The sequence below is a fragment of the Bos grunniens genome, chromosome 11 (genome assembly GCF_055505025.1).
Source record: "Bos grunniens cultivar Pamir isolate PY7600 chromosome 11, Bosgru_T2T1.0, whole genome shotgun sequence".
Lineage (NCBI taxonomy): Eukaryota > Metazoa > Chordata > Mammalia > Artiodactyla > Bovidae > Bos > Bos grunniens.
In genome coordinates, this window is record NC_141175.1 from 96,595,923 (window position 1) to 96,617,242 (window position 21,320).

A 21,320-nucleotide genomic window follows, 5' to 3' on the forward strand; every position below is an offset into this window, starting at 1 on the left:
CCAGATAACTTTTGTTGCACTCAAAAGCATTTTGAGGTCTTTTGAAATAAGATAAGTTTATCTGCCAGTTAGCACTGAGGCTGCCAAGTAAATAAAAAGGCAACTTTTTTTCAAAATGTAGTTCATAAATGAAAACGCTCATATGCTAGCTATATACTAGTGGCAGTTTGGTTCATGTAGGTGACACTGTGATCCCACTGTTAGACACTTGTGAAGAAGGTAGATATGCAGAAACTGACAGGAGACAAAAAGTGGTAGGCTCAGGGAACTCCATTAGAAGTCTGCACAGTGAACTTACTAACTGTGCATTTGGTAAGGATGTTGTGTTGGAAATAAAGTTGGGCTTTGTTACCTGAGGGACCCCTGTAACTTCCTGCTTCTTATAGGGATCATCTGTTACTATTATTGTTGGTCTACTTCAGACTTTACATCCTAAGGAAAAGCCCTCCTGATTAACCGTGGGCGAAGCCGAGCCTTAGAACCTCTCACTTTAAAGGGTTAAGAAGAATAGGGAGAAGATACCTGCTGGAGAAAACTTTTGTATACCAGCTAAGTGAACCCATTAAATATATCAGAAATAAAAATCTCATAAGGATTGGAATATAAAAGTAAGAAATTCTGATAGGAAATAGAATGTAAAAAGAAGGGAAAAGAAAAAAAAATGAAAAGAAAATTCAAGATTGACTCCAAAGGGTCATCATCAAAAAATAGGTGTTCCATACAGAAGATAAAGAAGGTAAAAAAGAAGCAATCAAAGGACTAGTATAGGAATAGATCCCAAAGGTGAAGGATATTAATTTTCATATTAATAGGAACCATTATGTACATAAAAATCCACATCAAAGCACATGACTGTTTGAAATTTTGATACACTGGCAAGAGGAGATTCAAAAGGCTTCCAAAGAGAAAACAAGTACCATATAAAGAAATGGATATTAGACTGATGTTAAACTTTTTAAAAATAATACATGCACTATTGATATTATCTATAAAATAGACAAGTAATGAGAACCTACTGTATAGCACAGGGAACTCTTCAGTGGTCTGTGGTGACCTAAATGGGAAGGAAATCCCAAAATAGGGGATATATGTATATGTATAGCTTGTTCCTTTTGCTGTACAGTAGAAACTTGATACAACACTGTAAAGTGACTATACTCCAATTAAAAAAAGGAAAGTAATACATGGGACTAGAAACTAAAGGAATAATGCCTTGAAATTATGAGGGAAAATTATTTCATTAAAATTAAAGATTTAAGTTTTTTAAAGGAAAACATAGAATGAAGGAAATGAGGTCAACATAGGAGAGTGGGAAAGGAATTGCCATTGCAGCAGTGGTGCAGAAGATCGAGAACGAGTTCAGATAGAGGACTGTAAGAAAAGTCAAGCTGATAAGACTGCCTTATATAGTTGACTGTATTTGGAAGAGATTTTCGATTCTGTTTCCATTTATAAGGATGATGAAGGGAATGGTATAGAGAAACTTAGCAAATGTAAAAACAGGCAATTGTTAACTCCTCAGGGAAAGCAAAACTTTTTAAAAGAAAGTAAATATGTTTACAGTATTCTAGTTGGTTTAATGTGAATAACAGAAACATAACACAATCACATATGAACTGAAGACTGACTAAATCAAGACTCTTATTTACATACTATATAAACACTGAACATTAGTATAGGGTTAAAACTTCAAAAGATAGAAGGAGGGAATATGGCTGTGACAGGAAAGTTTTCTAAGAGGTAAATCCCTATTGATCATAGAAGAAAATAAAAAATTTTCTGGAACTAAAAAGGATACAACAATATGAAACATGTTATTTGGAAACAAGGCTAGTGATACTGGAAGAAATGACTAAATGAATTGGTTGTATTTGAAAACTGTTGATTTCTGTTATAAGCTTAACGGAACTATTCGACTTTCTGATATTTTGATTAGATTACTGTTTATTTTGTGTTACCTCCCAAAACATAAAGGAGATAGAAAAAGATATATTTGGCAAATACTAACCAAAGAAAAGGTAGCGAGCAGTGTTAATATTGACAAAATAAAATTCTAGGCCAAAAAATAATATATATATATATATGTATATATAAAATATATATACTCCTAGGAGTAGGAATACTCCTAATAGTAATATATATTAATTATATAATATGTAATATATAATTATATATTATATAAACCTATATAATTATATCTGATATTAAAACATATATGTTTATATAATATGTAATTATATATAATTATGAATTTTATATATATATATATACGCCTATATCTATATATAAGAGTAGGAAATGGCAACTCTAGTATTCGTGCCTAGAGAATCCCATTGACAGAGGAACCTGGCAGGCTACAGTCCATGGGGTCACAAAGAGTCAGACATGACTGGGCGACTGAGAGTGCACACACGCATGCACACACGAGTTTCCCTTCCAATAAAAAAAGGTTCAAATATAACAACAAGCAAGGTAAAATTTGAGCTTATTTTCACGTACTCAAACTTGTATGCAGGAAAAATGACAGGAAGATATAGGTAAACCCAACAGTTCATATCCGTCAGAAACTGAGAGATGCTGGAAAGAGGATTAAAGTGTATGTACTTGGTTGAGGAGCCAATTGGTCAAAGCTACCATCTGTGAGATTTAAGACTGTAGACCTCTGGAATCCCACTGAGGTAGAACCATACGGCAGCACCATGGAAGCCTTGGTGGGTTCAGATAGCTGGTCCCCCTCTGGCAGGCGGCTGCCCATATCCGCGGGGGTGTGGTGCGGCATGCCTGGCTTGGTTTTGGACAGTGCAGGACAGCCCTCACCTGTCAGGTACTAAACCATTCATAGATAACCTGCTTCTGGGTGGGAGTTTCCTAAGAAGCAGAGAACCCTTCTTGAGTTCTATTTAATGTCAGCCCTTTACACAAGGGTTTTAATAATAAAAAGGGAAAAAAAAAAACAAAAAAATTAGAGAAGATTTAAACAATGGAATTTTAAAATTTGATTGAGAACTTTGCATTTTTTTAAAGAACAGGTGAAACACTTAGAAAAATGGATGAAGTTGTTGCTTTTAAAGAAATGATGTTCAAACAGAACAACTTCTTTGACTACTGTAGCCAAATTAGAAATCAACAATAAAAACTTGTAATAACAAAACAAAAATCTGTTTGTTTTGGGTTGAATAGTATTCCCCCAAAACTCATGTTCACTGAGAACTTCAGTATGTAATGTTACTTGCAGATGTAATTAGTTAAAGATCTTTAGATTAAATCATTGTGGGTTTAGAGTGGACCTTAAATCCAGTGATTCATGTACTTACTGACTAGGAGAGGGGGTCATGTGAAGACAAAAGCAAAGACTGGAAGAGATAAGGAAGAATTCTCCCAGATAGCCTTTTGAGAGAGCATGTTCCTGCTGACACTTGACTCCAGATCTGTGGGAGAATAAATGTATTTTGTTTTAAGCCACTCAGTTGGTAATAATTTACTGTGGCAGCCCTGGGAAACTAATATACATAATATATAAATATTATATACATACACTAATACAATAACCATGCATTTGAAAATTTAAAACTAATTCTAAGTAACTCAGAAGTTAAAGTAATACTGGAAGTTGCAATATATTTAAAACTCTGATATCAAAATGTATAGAAGATAGCCAAAGTGATAGTTAGGGTAAAGTTATACCCTTAAATATATGTAATAAAAAATTGAAATAGAACAAATCTAGAGGATTTATACTACCAAGTATCAGAACTTATTATAAAGCTGTAGTAATCAAGACAGTGTGATGTTGGCACAAAGATAAACAGACTGACCAGAGCAGAGAATACTCCAGAAACAGATTCACATATGTATGGACACCTGATTGATGATAAAGCTACCACTGCAGTACCGTGGGGAAAAAGATGATGTTTTTGGTAAAATGATGTTATGTAAATTGGATATTAGGGGGAAAAAAAAAAAGAACACTGATCCCCCCTACTTCACTACACGTCAAAATCAATTCCATATACTTCATAGATTTAAATATGAAAGGCATAGGTAGATGAAATATGTCAGTTTTCTGCAAGAAAATACAGAGGAGTATGTCTTCATAATCTTGCAGTGGGAAAAGATTTATTAAATCGAATCCCTAGCCCCCAAAAATAGTAACCATAAAAGAAAATACTGACAGATATATCACATGAAATTAAGGTATTCTATTAATTAACCACCAAATGAGAGAGTCAAAGGCAAGCCACAGAGTGGGGAAGATGTTTTCAATACGTATCTCACAAAGGACTTCTATCTAGAATATAAAATGAATTAATACAAATCAATGTGAAAAAGATAGGCTATCCAATTTTTGAAAAGGACAAAAGTACTTGAATTAGGTGCTTTATAAAAGAGAATATCGAATAGCCAATGAACATAAGGCAAAAATATTCAACTTGATTCATCAGCAGGGATTTGCAAATTAGGATCACAGTAAGATCTCTGCATATGCATTAGAATGGCTGGAATGAAAAAGTCAGTACTGTGCTGGTAAGAATATAAAACAAGAGGTATTTATTCACTACTGGTGAGAATGTAAATTTCGAGAGTAACCTTGGAAAGCAATTTGCCATTATCTACTAAGTTACACAAAAGCATAATCAAGCAGTTCTGATCCTAATCATATACTCCACGGAAGAGGATGTGCATGAGCACCAAGAGAAACAAGTGAATATTCTTTACAGCAGTTCTTGTAATAGCTTCAAACCAGAAATTACCAAATGCCCGTTATTTTTCCAGTAGTATGGATGAATTGTATTAACATTGTTAATACCAACCAGAAAATGAGACTAAGTAAAGGACAAATATGTTTTAACACTTAATGGATCTTACAAATACAACATGAGAGAAGAAAGCAAGACATAAGGCTATGTGCTCTTTTTTTCTATTTACAGAAAGTTCAGAAATATAAGTAGTTTGTTGCACTTAAAATGGGCTGTTAATTATCATCCTGGGGGAGATTGGAAGAAAGAATGAGGGGAGCATGTATACTTCGAGCCAGGTTTTTTTTAAAACCCTGGTACATGTTCACTTTTTTTAACAATTCACTGAATTCTCTGTGCAATATTTGGTATGTGTCTTCTGAGACATAATGCAAAAGGCATTTTTAAGATACGCTTTTTAGAAACAACAAAAAATAAGTACTTAGAAATGACTCTAACAAAGGACATAGAAAATGATTAAGCTTCATTGAATTACAGTAAGGAACCCTAAGTAAATTCAATGCATCACTACTCAAAATTCCAGTAGAATTTTTCGTGGGACTTGACAGGCTGATTCCAAGGTTTTTTTGAAAATCAAGAAGTATATTTAAAGAATAAGATAGGGAACTTGCCATACCAGATATCAAAAGACTTACTGTGTGCATGTGTGTGGTGTGTGTGTGTGTGTATAAAATATATTTAAGACCTAATATGTAGTAATAAACAATGTGTTGACCAGAAACACACCCATGAATGTGGAAACTTAATATATGCCACAGATGACATATCCTGGGGAGGGGGTGAACTAGTCAATAGTGTTTTGGCCACTGATGATAGATGTAAGAAAAAATAAAATCTGATAGATCCCTGTGTGCTCTGTGCTTAGTCACTCGTTAGTGTCCAACTCTTTGTGACCCTGTGGAATGTAACCAGCCAGGTTCCTCTATCCATGGGGATTTCCAGGCAAGAATACTAGAGTGGGTTGCCGTGCCCTCCTCCGGGGGATCTTCCCAACCCAGGGATCAAACAAACCCAGGTCTCCAACATTGCAGGCAGATTCTTTACCATCTGAGCTACAGGGAAGCCCTAGTGCAAACTAAACAAAAGCGTAGTCCAAGTGATATTAAATGTAAAAAGGAAAACTTTAAGCTTTTAGAATTTAGATGACTGTGTTTTGACCATGAAATACTGGTTTATTAAATGAGACCTGCAAAGCACAGCCCATGAAAGAAAAAAATAAATAAATATGATATTATTAAAAAATTTTGTATACCAAAAGACATATAACAAAGACAAGACACAGACTGAGAGAATATTTGCAATTCATACAAGCTACAAAGAAATTCTACAACAATGTTCATTGTAATGCTTTTTAATATTAAAAAAATTAGAAATAGCCTAAAGTTTATCAACAGATGACTTGATACATTAATTGAGTAGAATTCTGTGTAACATTGAGAATGAATTAATTAGAGTCACTATGAGTAAATCCTCCAATCATAATTTGGAGTGTAAAAGACAAGTTAAAGGTACTCAGAGTATTACACCTTTTTATATAAAGTTTAAAGAAAGACATGCAAAATAATCCAATACATTCAAAAACATCCTTGAAATTGGCAGATTCTAAATTGAGCTTAAGGTTGCTGCTGAAAATGGTATTAATTGAGCCTTCACATAGAGTATCTATGATTATATCACTATATCTGTAATGTTTTATTTTTTAAGCTCTATAACCATTATTAACTGCTTGGTAACTGTATCCTAGTTGTTGTATTGGTGATTTTTAATTTATTTACCAACATAATTTTGCACTTGAGTTTTCTCATATACACAAAAAAACTCACTTTAAAAGACCAATTAAGTAGATAAATCTCTAGCAAATATGACCAAGAAAAAGGAATTAGAAATTATCAGGCAAATTTAACTCAAGAAGATTTTTTAAAATTACGTGAGTACTGTATATAAAATCTAGGTGATATAAATTTTTTCTAGTATTATATGAAATTTGCCCCCTAATTGAGAAAAACTTTGACTAGGCCAAAGAACTTGAAAGATTGTTCAGATCTACTTTTCTACTTTGAAAGATACCTGATCTGGATCCCCCCTTTTTTTTTCTTACTGTTGCATCAAATCAGCAAAGAGCAGATTTTATTTAAAATGATTGTACACAGAAAAATATGGAAAGTTTTCCAAACTCCCCAAAACTGTCATATGTTAAAACTGTCATATGTGGCAGTCCTCAGAACTGCCACAGCTTTTACATGGTTGAGCCTATGAGATGCTTTTTTCCTCTAGTATATAAAGAGGTTTTGTTTTTGGGGGGAGGGTGGTGTATTACTTTCTGGTGTTACCTTTTCCTTCTCCATGGGATCAAATCACATCATTATTCCAGATGCTCACGTTCAAGTTCTCATCACTGGGGATGAGGACCTCTCAGACAAAAACCAAGAAAAGGAGATCTACACTAAAAAGGCAGTGACCAAGATTGCTGGCTCTGAAGAAAAAGAATCTTTGGAGAAAGATACCACAGGTAGAGGTATCACTCATTTTCTTCTGGCCTTCTAAAATGAATATATCAGTAAATAGAAAAGTGTTATCCAGTTGTCTTCAACCCTGCTCCATCTTGTCCATGTCTGAAATAGAATATTAGCTGCAGCTTTTGGTATGCACTGGCAGGTGGAATCAACGTTTTTAAAGCTCTTTGAGATATTTTTGGAAAACTTTGTGTATATTGTACACAAATTAATCTGACTGCCATAAATTCACATAATGGATTTTAAAAAACATTTCTGATAAAAGTATTTGGTGCCATGAGATGCTAGCTCTTTAATAACATTGTCATACATAGGCTTTTGTTCTTCAGGAATTTAACTTGTTTACTTCCTAACTACCTACTCAGTTAAAACACTTCAGTAGGACTGTACTAATTAAATATGCCTGTTCAAGTGTGTTTAAGTTAGAATTAGCTTTAGCTCTCAGAGATCAAAACAAAACAAAAAAGACTTGTTGATAGAAAGAATAGATAAAGCAGGTAACAAAGCTCTTTCTCTCCCGTTGCTTCAATGTTTTAGCCTCCATTCTCATACTGTAGCCATCAGACCCATATTCCAGGCGGTAGAAAGGAAAACAGGAAAAGAGAAAAGTATATTTCTTCCTTTAAATACTTCTCAAAATGTAAATGTATCATTCCCCTCCCATCCTGTTAGCCAGAGTTATTCACATGGTCACACCAACCTGTGATGCTAGGGAGGCTGGGGAATATAATCTTTCTTCTCATAAACATATGCCCAGCTAAGTCAGGTTCTATTTCAGAGGCAGAGGAAAATCAATTTCAGAAAGCAGCTGGTAGTTTCTGCCACAGTTATAAATATTGAAACATATTTTGGAGTATAATTAGCCACTTCTCTTTTTTGTGTGTATTGCTTCTATTTCAGAACTTATATGTATTCTGAGCAGAACTTCAAAAATTTACCCCCTTCTTTGCTGTAGCTAAATCAGTGCTTCAAAAAAAGTTTTGATCATGTTAATCTCCACATCAAAAAGTTTTCATTGCCCTTACAAATTAAAAATAAACCTCTTTAGCCTAGTCTTTCAGAATAGTAGAATTGGCTCCCAAACAACTTTTCAGTGCTTACAAATTCTATAATCAAATAAATTATATAATTGTTCTTTCTTAGATGTTGAGTTACTTTCCTGATTCCATTTTTTTCATATGTAGTCCCCTTTCCCTAAGATGTCTTTCTCTTTCACTCTCAGTGTTTACCCATCTTAACTGTCTTCTCACTCTAGTGAAAGTGAAAAGTGAAAGTCGCTCAGTCGTGTCCATCTCTTTGCAACCCCATGGACTGTACAGTCCATGGAATTCTCTAGGCCAGAATACTGGAGTGGGTAGCCTTTCCCTTCTCCAGGGGATCTTCCCAACCCAGGGTAGATGCTTGAAAAGTATTTTAAAATACGTTTTGTCAACTTACAGTCTTCTTTTTCCTGTCTTAGGTTCCAGTACTGCTGCTCCTTCACAGCACTCAACTCAAGACACAAAGACTGATAGTCTGCCAGACGCTAAAGCCATTAAACAGAAAGAGGAGATCCATAGTAAGAGGAAGGTTCCTAAGGAAGCCTGGTCAGAAGAAAAGAAAGCCTTACAGATAGATATTGCAGGTAATGGGATTGGGTGGTGGGGTAGGAGCTATAAGAGAGAGAGAGCATGTGTGCCCCCAAACACCAATGTCCACATGTTTCCACTTAATTCTGGTGAGCATTGTTCAGTCACTAAGTCATGTCTGACTTTGCAGCCTTGTGAACTACAGCACGCCAAGCACCCCTGTCCTTCACTGTCTCCTGGAGTTTGCTTGAATCATGTCCATTTATTTGGTGATGCTATCTAACCATCACACCCTCTGCTGCCCCCTTCTCCTTTTGCCTTCAGTCTTTCGCAGCATCAGGGTCTTTTCCAGTGAGTTGGCTCTGCATATCAGGTGGCCAGAGTATTGGAGTTTCAGCTTCAGCATCAGTGCTTCAGTGAATATTCAGGGTTGGTTTTCTTTAGGGTTGACTGGGTTGATCTTATTGCAGTTCAACGGACTCTCAAGTTCTCCAGCATTACAGTTTGAAAGCATCAATTTTTCAGTGCTCCGCCTTCTTTATAGTCCAGGTCGTTAGCTGCTCAGTCATGTCTGACTCTTTGTGACCCCATGGACTGTTGCCTGCCAGATTCTTCTGTCCATAGAATTCCTCAGGCAAGAGTACGGGAGTAGGTTGCTATTCCCTTCTCCAGGGTATCTTTCTGGGATCGAACCTGGGTCTCTGTATCACAAACAGGTTCTTTACCATCTGAACCACAAGGGGAGCCCCACATCCATACATGACTATTGGAAAAACCATAGCTTTGACTAGAAGGACCTTTGTGGCCAAAGCAATATCTCTGGGTTTTAATATGCTGTCTGGGATTGTCATAGCTTTTCTTCCAAGGAGCAAGTGTCTTCACTCAACTCTTTCACTCTCATCAAGAGTCTCTTTAGTTCTTCTTTGCTTTCTGCCGTTAGAGTGGTATCATCTGTGTGGAGGGAGGTGTGAAGATACTTCACAAAAAAGGAATTTTCCTGGGCTGTAAAACATGTAAAGAGTTGGCATTTTTGAAAATATTATCCATTTAATTACTGATGATAAAAGTGAAGTCTCAGGTTTCTTTGCTGAAAATGAGGTTAATAATACCTCTCTATCAAGTTTATAAGAGAGAGAAAAAAAGAGGTAAAGCATATCTTATAATACTCCACACATAGCAGGCAGTGATAGATAGCAGCTGCTGTTACAATCCCAATAACCAGAGTGCCCTCCTCAAGGTCATACAGCCAGATTGTGGCAGAATCCAACCTAGAATCTGGGTCTTTTGACCCTGAGTCTCTTGAAGTATTACCATGCCAGTCTGGGCTCTAGGCACACAGCATGAATCCTTTATACAGGCAGTGAATTTTCTGAATCTGTATATAAACTATTCTTTTTTTTTTTAGGAAAGGAAAGTTTGCTTTCTTTTGGAGGCTAGCAGACTAGGGGGAGGGTGGGTGAGACTTACGTCCAAAGGCTGACTCCCCCACTGACAACCAGTGGGTAAGAGCTTTTAAAGGCAAGTTTCAGGGTGTATACATGGAAGGAGGGGACTACATGCAGAAACTGCAGTCAGCTCTGACAGTCGTCTTGAAATTGGTCATGCAGTGGTCACACAGCATCATCTTGACTATTTTAAGTATAGTTAGTCTTCAATACCAGGGTCAGTTTGTTCCCATTTCTTTGAGGCCAGTTCTCAGAATTGTGGCAGCTTATTTCATGGATACAGTCCAGTCATCATGTAGTTAACTTCTTCCACCTTCCATCGCTGTGGAAAGGGGAGGCCAGGGTGATGGCCTTGTAGTCCAGGAAAGGCTTGGGGACTGCCCGCTCTTGCCATATAAAGAATTAAATGTGAATACTATTTCTAAATGGAATGCAGATATTTTGAAAGTACTTCAAATCTTTTTTTCCCCTCCTTTTCAGAATCCAGATGTCATTCGGAATTTGAGAACACCACCCATTCTGTGTTCAGGTCAGCTAAGTTTTACTTTCATCATCCAGTGCACCTGTCAAGTGACCAAGATTTTTGCCATGAATCCTTAGGAAGAAGTGTTTTCATGAGGCATTCTTGGAAAGATTTCTTTCAACATCATCCAGACAAACAAAGAGAATACACTTGTCTTCCTTCCCCTTGTCAACATATGGAAAAGACAAAGACAGATTATACCAGAATAGAGAGCCTCAGTATCAACGTAAACTTGGAAAACAAGGAACTGAAGCGTGCTACTCAAAGTCAGGCTAGAGATTTTCCAAAATCTGACAAACAAATTAATGATCTAAAAAGGGATCCTAAGGCCACCCCAGAGCTAACAAGTGAGCACACTGTGAGTTTGAATGAACTCTGGAACAGATACCAGGAACGGCAGAAGCAGCAGAAACCTGAGGTCAGTGCCAAGAAGGAACTTTCCTTGGTGGAGCGACTTGATCGTTTGGCTAAACTTCTTCAGCATCCCATCACACATTCTCTTCAGCCCTCAGAAAGTACACAGGATGACAGCAGAGGGGAACAAGATGCTAAGGAATGGAGTGATAAACAGCAGCAGCAGAAAAACAAGCTTCAGAAAAAGAAACGGTATAAAAGCCTGGAGAAATGCCATAAAAACACAGGTGATCTTAAAAAAAATAAGATTCTTTCTGCTCATCAAGCTGGGAGGCCCAATCAGATTAAAATTGAGCAGTTTAAGTTTGATAAATACATTCTGAGAAAACATCCAGGTTTTCATTATATAAATAACACTTCTTCAGATTCTAGACACTCAGAGGATAGTGAGCTGCTCACAGATACGACCACCAACATCCTTTCTACCACCACTTCTCCTGTGGAATCAGATATATTGACCCAAACAGATAAGGAAATGACTTTGCATGAGAGGAGCAGCTCAATTTCCACCATTGACACTGCCCGATTGATCCATGCTTTTGGCCATGAAAGAGTTTGTTTGTCACCCAGGCGAATTAAATTATACAGCAGTATCACCGACCACCAGAGGAGATACCTTGAGAAGCGGAGCAAGAAAAACAAGAAAGCTTTGAATACAGGTTATCCCCAAATTACTTCAGAGCACACCAGAAGGAAACACATCCAGGTACATGGCTACAAATTCCATCTGGCAATGTGACTGCCTTTTTCATGGACTTCTTTAGTTAAGCTTTGCACACAGGTGAAAAAAAGCCAATTGCCCTTTCTTCCCTATAATATTTCTTACCAACTGGAAAAGAGTGAGAAAGTGTAGCACAGTGCTATTGTGAGTTGTCATTCTTTTCATCAACACTCATTTACAAATTACCCTTTGGATGAAAGGCTTTGCTGCTAAATGCTTCAGAATCTGCAGTGTATACCCTTGGGACAGGGGAACTTCAAGTTTAGAATGACCTTCATTCTGAACAATATTGCCTGCTTTTTTTTTGCCTGTTGATTTTCTTTATTCATTCCTCCCTATCTTTTAAGAAATCTTGACGTTCTTTTAAGCACACATATACATACACACATACATATATAAGTAATATGATATGATTTTTTTAAGTTGATGAAGAATTGGAATGATAGAAAGTTAGATTGAAGCCAGGGTGGAGTGAGCTACAACATGATTTTTAAAACAAATGAGTGAATAATTAAGAGTAATGGGAAGACAAGTTGATACCTTGTGGATATGGTTCCTAAAAATGAGTCACAAATTTTGCTTTATGTTTTCTACTAGTTAATATTGGTAGAATTTTGTGATCAGTTGCATAACTCTAATAGAAAAACAAAAATTTCAAGAGCAGTACAGATATCTCTGGTTCTAAAGACTTAAGAGAAATTTAATCTGTCCTTAAGAAATCATTGTGGTGTAACAAAATCCTCAGCGGAGTCCTTACAATATGTTCTCAGTAACAATAGTCATATGAGGCTAATATGGCCTTAATTTAGAGAATTCCATAAAGGCAGATTTTACAGGGTCAGTAAATGCAAACCATCACTTTAACCCAAGATAAAATTTATTTGGAGATGTGCTCTCCAAATAAGGATACTTGCAAAGTGGTTCATTGGAATATGAACCTTTTAAAGTTTGTCTATGTTTTACAATACATAAATACAGCAATAATACATAACTTGTAAGTATCTAATAATTTCTGCTCAGAAATATTTAATCAGTAGAACCCAATAATTCAAACAATTTGGAGACCACTAGTCTAGTGGGAAGAAGGCACAAAACATTCAGACATTTACCATAAATATTATTTCTCATCATTGAGTTTTTGGTAGGTATTTAATGACAGTACTTACATGTATAAATAGTACCATAAGATTTTTTTTTAAGTAAGCAAAGAATAGGGAAAGACAGGATTGAGGCATTTTGTTCCATAAGGAGATGGGGGAAAGGATGCAGATAGAGTATTTTGGGAGGGATAGTGTAGTAAAACATAAAGCATGAAGTCTACAGTTGATCATTTTGCGTGGACAGTTCCATGGCGCCAAATACATTCACAGTGTTTTACAACTATCACCATGCCTAATCCCAAAATTTTTCATCACCCAGGAGAAACCTCATTAAGCAGTCACTCCCTTTTCTCCTTCCTACCAGTCCCTGACAACCACAGAAGTCTACTTCGTGTTTCTGAACTTTCCTACTCAGGTTATTTCATTTAATTGGAATCACATCATATGTGATCTTTGTGTCAGGCTTCTTTGACTTTAGGATAATCTTCTGAGATTTCTCCATGTCCTAGCATCTGTCAGTAGTTCATTGCTTTTTATGGCTGAATAATAATACTTGTTTAGATGACATTTTATTTATCCATCCATTCATGGACATTTGAGTTGTTTCTGCCTTTTGGCTATTGTGAATAGACCTAACATGAACATTTGTGTACAAGTTTTTAAACACCTACATACAGTTCTTTTGGGTATATACGTAGGAGTTGGAAATACTACTGGGTTGTCCAGAAAGTTCATTCAGGTTTTTCCCTAAGAGGTTATGGAAAAACTTGAACTTTCTGGCCAACCCAATAATTTTAAGCTTATTCTGAAACCTTCAAACTGTTTTCCACAGTGGCTACCTCATTTGACATACCCACCAACAATTTCTAAGGGTTCCAGCTTCTCCGCATTCACCAACACTCTACCTTTTTTTGCCATCCCAGTAGGTACCAAGTTGTATCTCATACTCACAGTCATTTTCATTGTGGTTTGTTTTGCCTTTCCCTTTCCCAAAACGACTAATGATGTTAAAGTACCTTTTTATGTACTCGATCATTTTTAGATCTTCCTTAGAAAAACATCTATTCAGGTCTTTGTCCACTTTTTAATTGTCCTTTATGTTTTTGAGTTGTAAGAGTTCTTTATATATTCTGGATTGTGCAAGCTTATCAGATGTGTAATCTGCAAATATGTGTTTTCTACTTACTTACTGTTCCTTGCTGCATAGCATTTTATATTTGATGAAGCCCCAGTGTGCCTATCTTTTCTTTTGTTGCTTGTGCTTTTGGTGCCAAATCCAGAGTCATGAGGATCTGTCCATTTATTTTTTTTCAAGAATTTTATACTTTTAGTTCTTTCACTTGCATCTTGGATGTATACTGAGTTAATTTATGGTATGAGGTAGGGGTCAAACAGACTTCCTTGGTAGCTCAACTGGTAAAGAATCCACCTGCAATGCAGGAGACCCTGATTAGACTCCTGGGTCAGGCAGTTCCCCTGGAGAAGGGACAGGCTACCCACTCCAATATTCTTGGGCTTCCCTGGCGGCTCAGATGGTAAAGAATCCGCCTGCATTGCAGGAGACCTGGGTTTGATCCCTAGGTTGGGAAGATCCTATGGAGGAGGGCATGGCAACCCACTCCAGTATTCTCGCTTGGAGAATCTCCAGTAACAGAGGAGCCTGGCGGGCTATGGTCTATAGGGTTGCAAAGAGTCAGACATGACTGAGCAGCTAAGCACAGCACAGAAACCAAATATCCTTTTCCACATAGATATCCAGTTGTCCCAGCACCAGTTGTCAAGACTGTTCTTTACTTATTGAATGTCCTGACACCATTGACCACAGATGTGAGGGTTTATTTCTAGGGTCTCAATTCTGTTCCTTTGATCTACATGCATATCTATGTCATTACCACACTTATTTGATTACTGTAGTTTTGGTAGTAAGTTTTGGGGTTTTTAAAAAGTATTTATTTATTTGTTTTTATTGGGCTGCCTTGGATCTTAGTTGTGGCAAGCAGGATCTTCGTCGTGTCATGCAGGGTCCTTTGTTGCAGAGCACAGGCATCAGTGGTTTTGGTGCTTAACTTGCTTCACAGCATGTGGGATCTTTGTTTCCTGACCAGGGATTGAACCCACATCGCCTGTATTGGAAGGCTGATTCTCAACCACTGGGCTGCCAGTAAATTTTAAAATTGAGAAATGTTAGCCTTACAACTTTTTTTTTTTTTAATGACACTTTTGGCCAGTCGGGGTCTTATGTCTCCATGTGAGTTTTAGGATCAGCTTTTTTTTTTTTTTTTTTCTTTTTCCTTTTATAACCGAAATGGAAAAAAGAATCTAAAAAATAGATATGTGTATACGTATAACTGAGTAACTTTGCTAAACACTTGAAACTGACACAGCATTGCAAATCAACTACACTCCAATATAACAAAAATTTAACTAAAAAATGACAGAAGTAAAAAGAGAGCAGGATCAGCTTTTTTATTTCTGCTGAAAATGTCATTGTGATTTTGATATTAATTGCATTTAATAGGTAGTTTGCTTTAGGGCTTAATGCCATCCTAATGATACTGTCTTCCAATCCAGGAATACAGAATGTCTTTTCATTTATTTATATCTTTAATGTCTTCCAGCAGTGTTTTGTAGTTGTCAATGTACAAGTGTTATAAATTATTTTTCTTCCAGTTTGATTGAGATATAATTGACATATCTGTTTGAGTACAGCATAATAACTTATCTTTTATTTGTTGTTCTTTAGTTGCTAAGTCATGTCTGACTCTTTGTGATCCCATGGACCGCAACAGGCCAGGCTCCTCTGTCCTCTACTGTCTCCTGGAGTTTGCTCATATTCCCATCCATTGAGTCGGTGATTCTGTCTAACCATCTCATCCTCTGCTCTTCTCTCCTCTTGCCTTCAGTCTTTCACAACATTAGGGTCTTTTCCAGTGAGTCAGCTCTACGCATCAAGTGGCCAAAGAATTGGAGCTTCAGCACCAGTCCTTCCAATGAATATCCAGGTTTCCTTTGAATTGACTGATTTGATCTCCTTGCAGTCCGAGAAACTCTCAAGAATCTTCTCCAGCACCACAGTTCAAAAGCATCAATTCTTTGGCACTCAGCCTTCTTTATAGCCCAGTTCTCACATCCATACATGACTACTGGAAAAACCGTAGCTTTGACTGTATGGACCTTTATAGGCAAAGTGATGGCTCTGTTTTATAATACACTGTCTAGGTTTGTCAAAGCTTTTCTTCCAAGGAGCAATTGTCTTTTAATTTCATGGCTGCAGTCACCATCCACAGTGATTTTGGAGCCAAGAAAAGAAAATTGGTCACTGTTTTCACTTTTTCCCCTTCTATTTGCCATGAAGTAATGGAATCAGATGCCATGATTGTGGTTTTTTTAATGTTGAGTTTTAAGCCAGCTTTTAAACTCTCTTTCACCTTCATCAAGAGGCTCTTTAGTTCTTCTTCTCTTTCTGCCATTAGGGTATTCTCATCTGCACATCTAAGGTTGTTATTACTTCTGGCAGTTTTGATTCCAGCTTGTGATTCATCCAGCCTGGCATTTCACATGATGTATACATCATGAAATGATTATCACAGTAAGTTTAGTGAACATCCATCACCTCATATAGATAGAAAATAAAAGAAATAGAAAAAGATATTTTCCTTGTGATAAGAATTCTTATGCTTCCATACCTTGGCTATTCTAAATGATGCTTCAGTGAATGTAGTAGTGGAGTTATCTCTTCAAATTAGTGTTTCTGTTTTCTTTTGAAAAATAGCCATAGGTTAATTGTTGGGTCATGTGGTAGTTCTGCTTTTAATTTTGAGGGGAGCCTCCATGTTCTCCATAACGGCTGCACCAGTTCCATCCCCACCAGTAGTGCATGAGCATCCTGTTTTCTCTGCATCCTTTTCCACATTGTTATTTGTTGTATTTTGCTAACTGTCATTCTGACATGTTAGATGATATCCTATTGTACTTCTGCTTTTTACTTTACTGATGATTAGTGATGTTGAGCATCTTTTCATGTGCTTCTTGGCCATCTGCATGTCTTCTTTGCAAAAATGTCTATTCAGATCCTTTGCCTATTTTCAAAATCAGGTTGTTTAGGTTTTTTGTGTTGAGTTGTATGAGTTCTTTATATATTGTGCTTACTTACCCCTTCTCCAATAAATTGCTTGCAGTTATCTTCTCCCATTCAGTAGATGGCCTATTCTTTTTCTTGATGGTTCCCTTTACTGTGGAAAAGCTCTGTATTTTGATGTAGTCCCATTTGTTTATTTTTGGTTTTGTTTCCCACGCCTGAGAAGATACATCCAAGAAAAAGCACTGAGGCCAACCAGCGTCACATAGCTTCCTGCCTGTGTTTTCTTCAGGAAGTTTAGTCTTTTCTTGGTTGTAGTTTCAGTTCCTACATTTGTCTTTAATCCATTTTGAATTTATTTTTGTGGCTGGTATAGTTCAGTGATATTAAATACATACCACCTTATGCTTCACCCCTAGCAACCACTATTCTACTCTCTGTGTCTTAAGAATTTGACTACACTAGTTACCTCATGTAAGTGGAATACGGTGTTTATCCTTAAGTAGCAAGTTTATTTCCCTTAGCATTTCCTCAAGGATCATCAGTGTTGTACCATCTGACAGGATTGTCTGTTTAAAAAAGAGCCTGACTAATGCTGCAGTGTGTGTGTGCCACATTTGGTCATTCATCCAGCAGTAGATACTTGCGTTGCTTCTGCCTTTAGACTGTTGTGAATGGTGATGCTGTGGACATGGGTGTACTAATGTCCGTTCGAGACCCTGCTTTCAGTTTTGTGGCTATATATCCAGAAGTGGAGAGGTTCAGTTATGTGGTAATCCTGTTTGTAACTATTTGAGGAACTACTCTACTGTTTTCCACAGTAGCTGCACCATTTACAGCCCCACTAACGAGACAGAACGGTTCACTTTCTCCACATCTGTGCCAACACTTATTTTCTGTTTCTTTAATAGTGGTGTCCTAAGAAGTATGAAGTGATATCTTACAGTTTTGCTTTGCATTTCTTTCATGGTTACTGATATTGAACATCTTTTTACATGCTTCTTGACCATTCATATATCATCTTTGGAAAAATGTCTGTCCAAATACTTGGTCCATTCTTGAATCATGTTATTTATTTTTTGGTCATTGAGTTGTTGAAGTTCTTTATATATTCTGAGTATTAACCTTTTATCACATACATGATTTATAAATTTTTCTCCCAACCAGTGAGTTGCCTTTTCACCTTTTTTAATTGTGTTCTTTGATGCACAGAAATTTTTAATATTGATGCAATGCCAATTGTTGACTTTTGCTTCATATCCTTTTGAAATCATTACCAAGTCCAGTGCCACGAAACTTTCTCCTAACGTGTTCTTCCAAGAATTTTATGGTTTTAGGTATTTATTTCATTTCAAGGTAATTTTTGTATATGCTATAAAGTAAGGTTCCAACTTCATTCTTTGTAAGAGTGTGTGGATATCCAGTTTTCCCAGCACTGTTTGTTAAGAAAATTACTCTTTTCCCATTGAGTGATCTTGGCCCCTTGTCAAGGGTCAGAGATCCTTTGATCATAGATCATTTGACCATATGGCACAAAGGTTTATTTTTGTCTATTCTAGTCCATTGATTTACTTGTCCTTATGCCAGTGTTTCACTGTTGTATTACTGTTTTGAAATTGGGAAGTATGGATCCTCCAACTTTGTTGTTCTTTTCCAAAATTGTCTTGGTTCTTCAGTGTTTCTTATCATTTCTAGTGATTTCTTACAGGTTTCGATTTTTTTTCATTGGTATATGATTTCTTTGAGTTTTTTTGCTAATTCAGCAGCCTTGTAACTAACAGATATGCTTAAGCCACTGTCTCAAATGTATCACTGTCAGAAATGAAGTTAATATCTATTGACTCCACTATTATAGGAAGAATTAAGTTGGTTGTGCTTGCCCTACTTCTCCCCACATACAGCACACTTCCCCCAATGTACCAATATTTATTTTGTGAATTTTATGTTTATTCTGGAAGTATTATTCCTGTATTGATTGGCTTTATTTTCAAGAAGTATAACATTTTTCTTTCATATTATAAGCAAAATCACTGTATGTTTTTTAAAAGCATCGGTATTTGTTACAAGTCTTTTCAATATAACTGAGTTTATTAATTTAAATAATTTTATTGTTTGGATAGATTTTTCAGTAGTTTTTTAGCAGTGAACATGTCTTCAGTTCTAGCAAATTTGAGATTATCATTCTGTCACCTTTGTATAGGAATAACAACTTGTTTGGGTATAAAACTTTTAAACAGTTTTTTAGAATATTTATTGATTTGGCTGTCTCAGGTCTTAGTTGCAGCACACGGATCTTCATTGTACAGTGTGGCACATGGACTCTAGATGTGGCGTTCAGGCTTAGTGCTATGTGGCATATGGGATCTTAGTTCCCTCCCAGGAATTGAACCCACCTCCCTTGTGTTGCAAGGCAGATTCTTAACCACTGGGCCACCAGGGAAGTCCCAGTAATAATCTTTTATTCAGAGCTCAGTTAATTTTGTTCCCCTTTTCTGGGTGCATATGTGTAATGTATCTGGTGCCAGATGCAACCGTATTTCTTTCCCTGTGTTGGATCCTGGATTTTCAAAATTTGTCAGGTTTTTAAAATTTGTTTTCTTACTTTCCCAGGGTGTGTCTCATTGTTGGTCAAAAAATAAAATTTATGTACCTCACAATTCATCGGAGAAGGCAATGGCAACCCAGTCCAGTACTCTTGCCTGGAAAATCCCATGGACGGAGGGACCTGGTAGGCTGCAGTCCATGGGGTCGCTAGGAGTCGGATATGACTGAGCGACTTCACTTTCACTTTTCACTTTCATGCATTGGAGAAGGAAATGGCAACCCATTCCAGTGTTCTTGCCTGGAGAATCCCAGGGACGGGGAGCCTGGTGGGCTGCCGTCCATGGGTTCGCACAGAGTCGGACACGACTGAAGCGACTTAGCAGGAGTAGCAGCAGCACAATTCATTCTTTTTTTAAATTATTTATGTTTTTATCTCTGCTGGGTTTTTGTTGCTGTACAGGCTTTTCTCTAGTTGTGGCGAGTTGGAGTTGCTCTCTAGTTGCCGTGCATGGGCTTCTCTTTTTGATAGCTTCACTTGTTGAGCACAGGCTCTCAGGCTCATGGTTTCAGTAGCTACAGCACATGGGCTCAGTATTTGTATCCAGGATTCTGTAATTATGGTGCACAGGCTTAGTTGCCCTGAGGCCTGTGGGATCTTCCTGGACCAGGGATCAAACCAGTGTCCCTGCATTGGCAGGCGGACTCTTCACCACTGAGCCACCAGGGAAGCCCTACAATTCATTCTTTTAAAGGGCAGCCATCACCACTAATTCCAGAACGTTCTTCTCATACAAAAAGAAACTCCACGCCCATTAACAGTCGTTTCCTAGCCTCCCCTTAATTTTTTCAGGGTTCATTTTGTAGCATGAGTCAGTTGGTGTTTATTATGGCCAAACAGTATTTCATATGCATGTACAACACGTTTATTCATGAGTTGTTGGACGTTTGGATTGTTTCTGCTCTTTTGGCCATTATGAAAAATGCTGCAGTGAACATTAATGCGTAAGTTTTTGTGTCCACATGTTTCCTCAGTTTTCTTAGGTGTGTATATACCTAGGAGTACAATTGCTAAATCATGTAGTAACTCTGTTTAAGCTTTTGAGTAACTGCCAAAGTGTTTTCGAAAGTGGCTGCACCATTTTGCATCTGCATCTAGTGGCTGCACCTAGATTTTATTCCAGTTTTTCTACATCTTCATGAACACTTGTTTTCTGTCATTTGATAATAGCCATCTTATGGATGTAAAGAGTTATGTCACTGTGATTTTAATTTGCATTTGCCTAACAGCTACTGATATTGAGCATTTTTTCATATGCCTAATGGCCATTTGTATATATCTTCTTTAGAGAAATATCTATGTAGATCCTTGGCCCATTTTAAAATTGAGTTATTTGTCATTTTATTACTATTTCTTCTCTATTCTGAATACAAGTCCCTATGTTTTCCAAACATGTCCTTACACTCTGTGACTTGCTTTTCACTTTCTTGATGGTATTATTTGTGGTACAGAAGTTTTAATTTTGACAAAACCATTCAGTTGATCTGTTATTTCTTTTGTCCCTGATTCTTTTCGTATAATATCTAAAACTGCTATATAACCCATGGTTACAAAATATTTACTCTTTTTTGTTTCTTCTAAAAGTTTCATAATTTTAGT

At 36.8% G+C, this 21,320-nt stretch overlaps 1 protein-coding gene across 17 annotated transcripts in view; it reads left to right on the top strand.

Moving 5' to 3' along the window:
• Window positions 1–21,320, top strand: part of ALMS1 (ALMS1 centrosome and basal body associated protein) — a 186,938-nt gene that overhangs the window by 135,822 nt on the left and 29,796 nt on the right. For 7 of the 17 annotated variants that reach the window (XR_015137289.1, XM_086327622.1, XM_086327626.1 and 4 more), the window contains 3 exons: window positions 7,129–7,272; window positions 8,730–8,894; window positions 10,764–11,926. Coding sequence is in view for 10 of the 17 variants with exons in the window: in XM_086327622.1 (XP_086183748.1) it covers window positions 7,129–7,272; window positions 8,730–8,894; window positions 10,764–11,926 (1,472 nt within the window). In the remaining 7 variants the exon portion in view is untranslated. Of the gene's footprint in view, window positions 1–7,128; window positions 7,273–8,729; window positions 8,895–10,763; window positions 11,927–21,320 lie in introns of those variants that run through there. The other 10 variants (XR_015137290.1, XR_015137291.1, XR_015137296.1 and 7 more) reach the window with 3 other exon arrangements.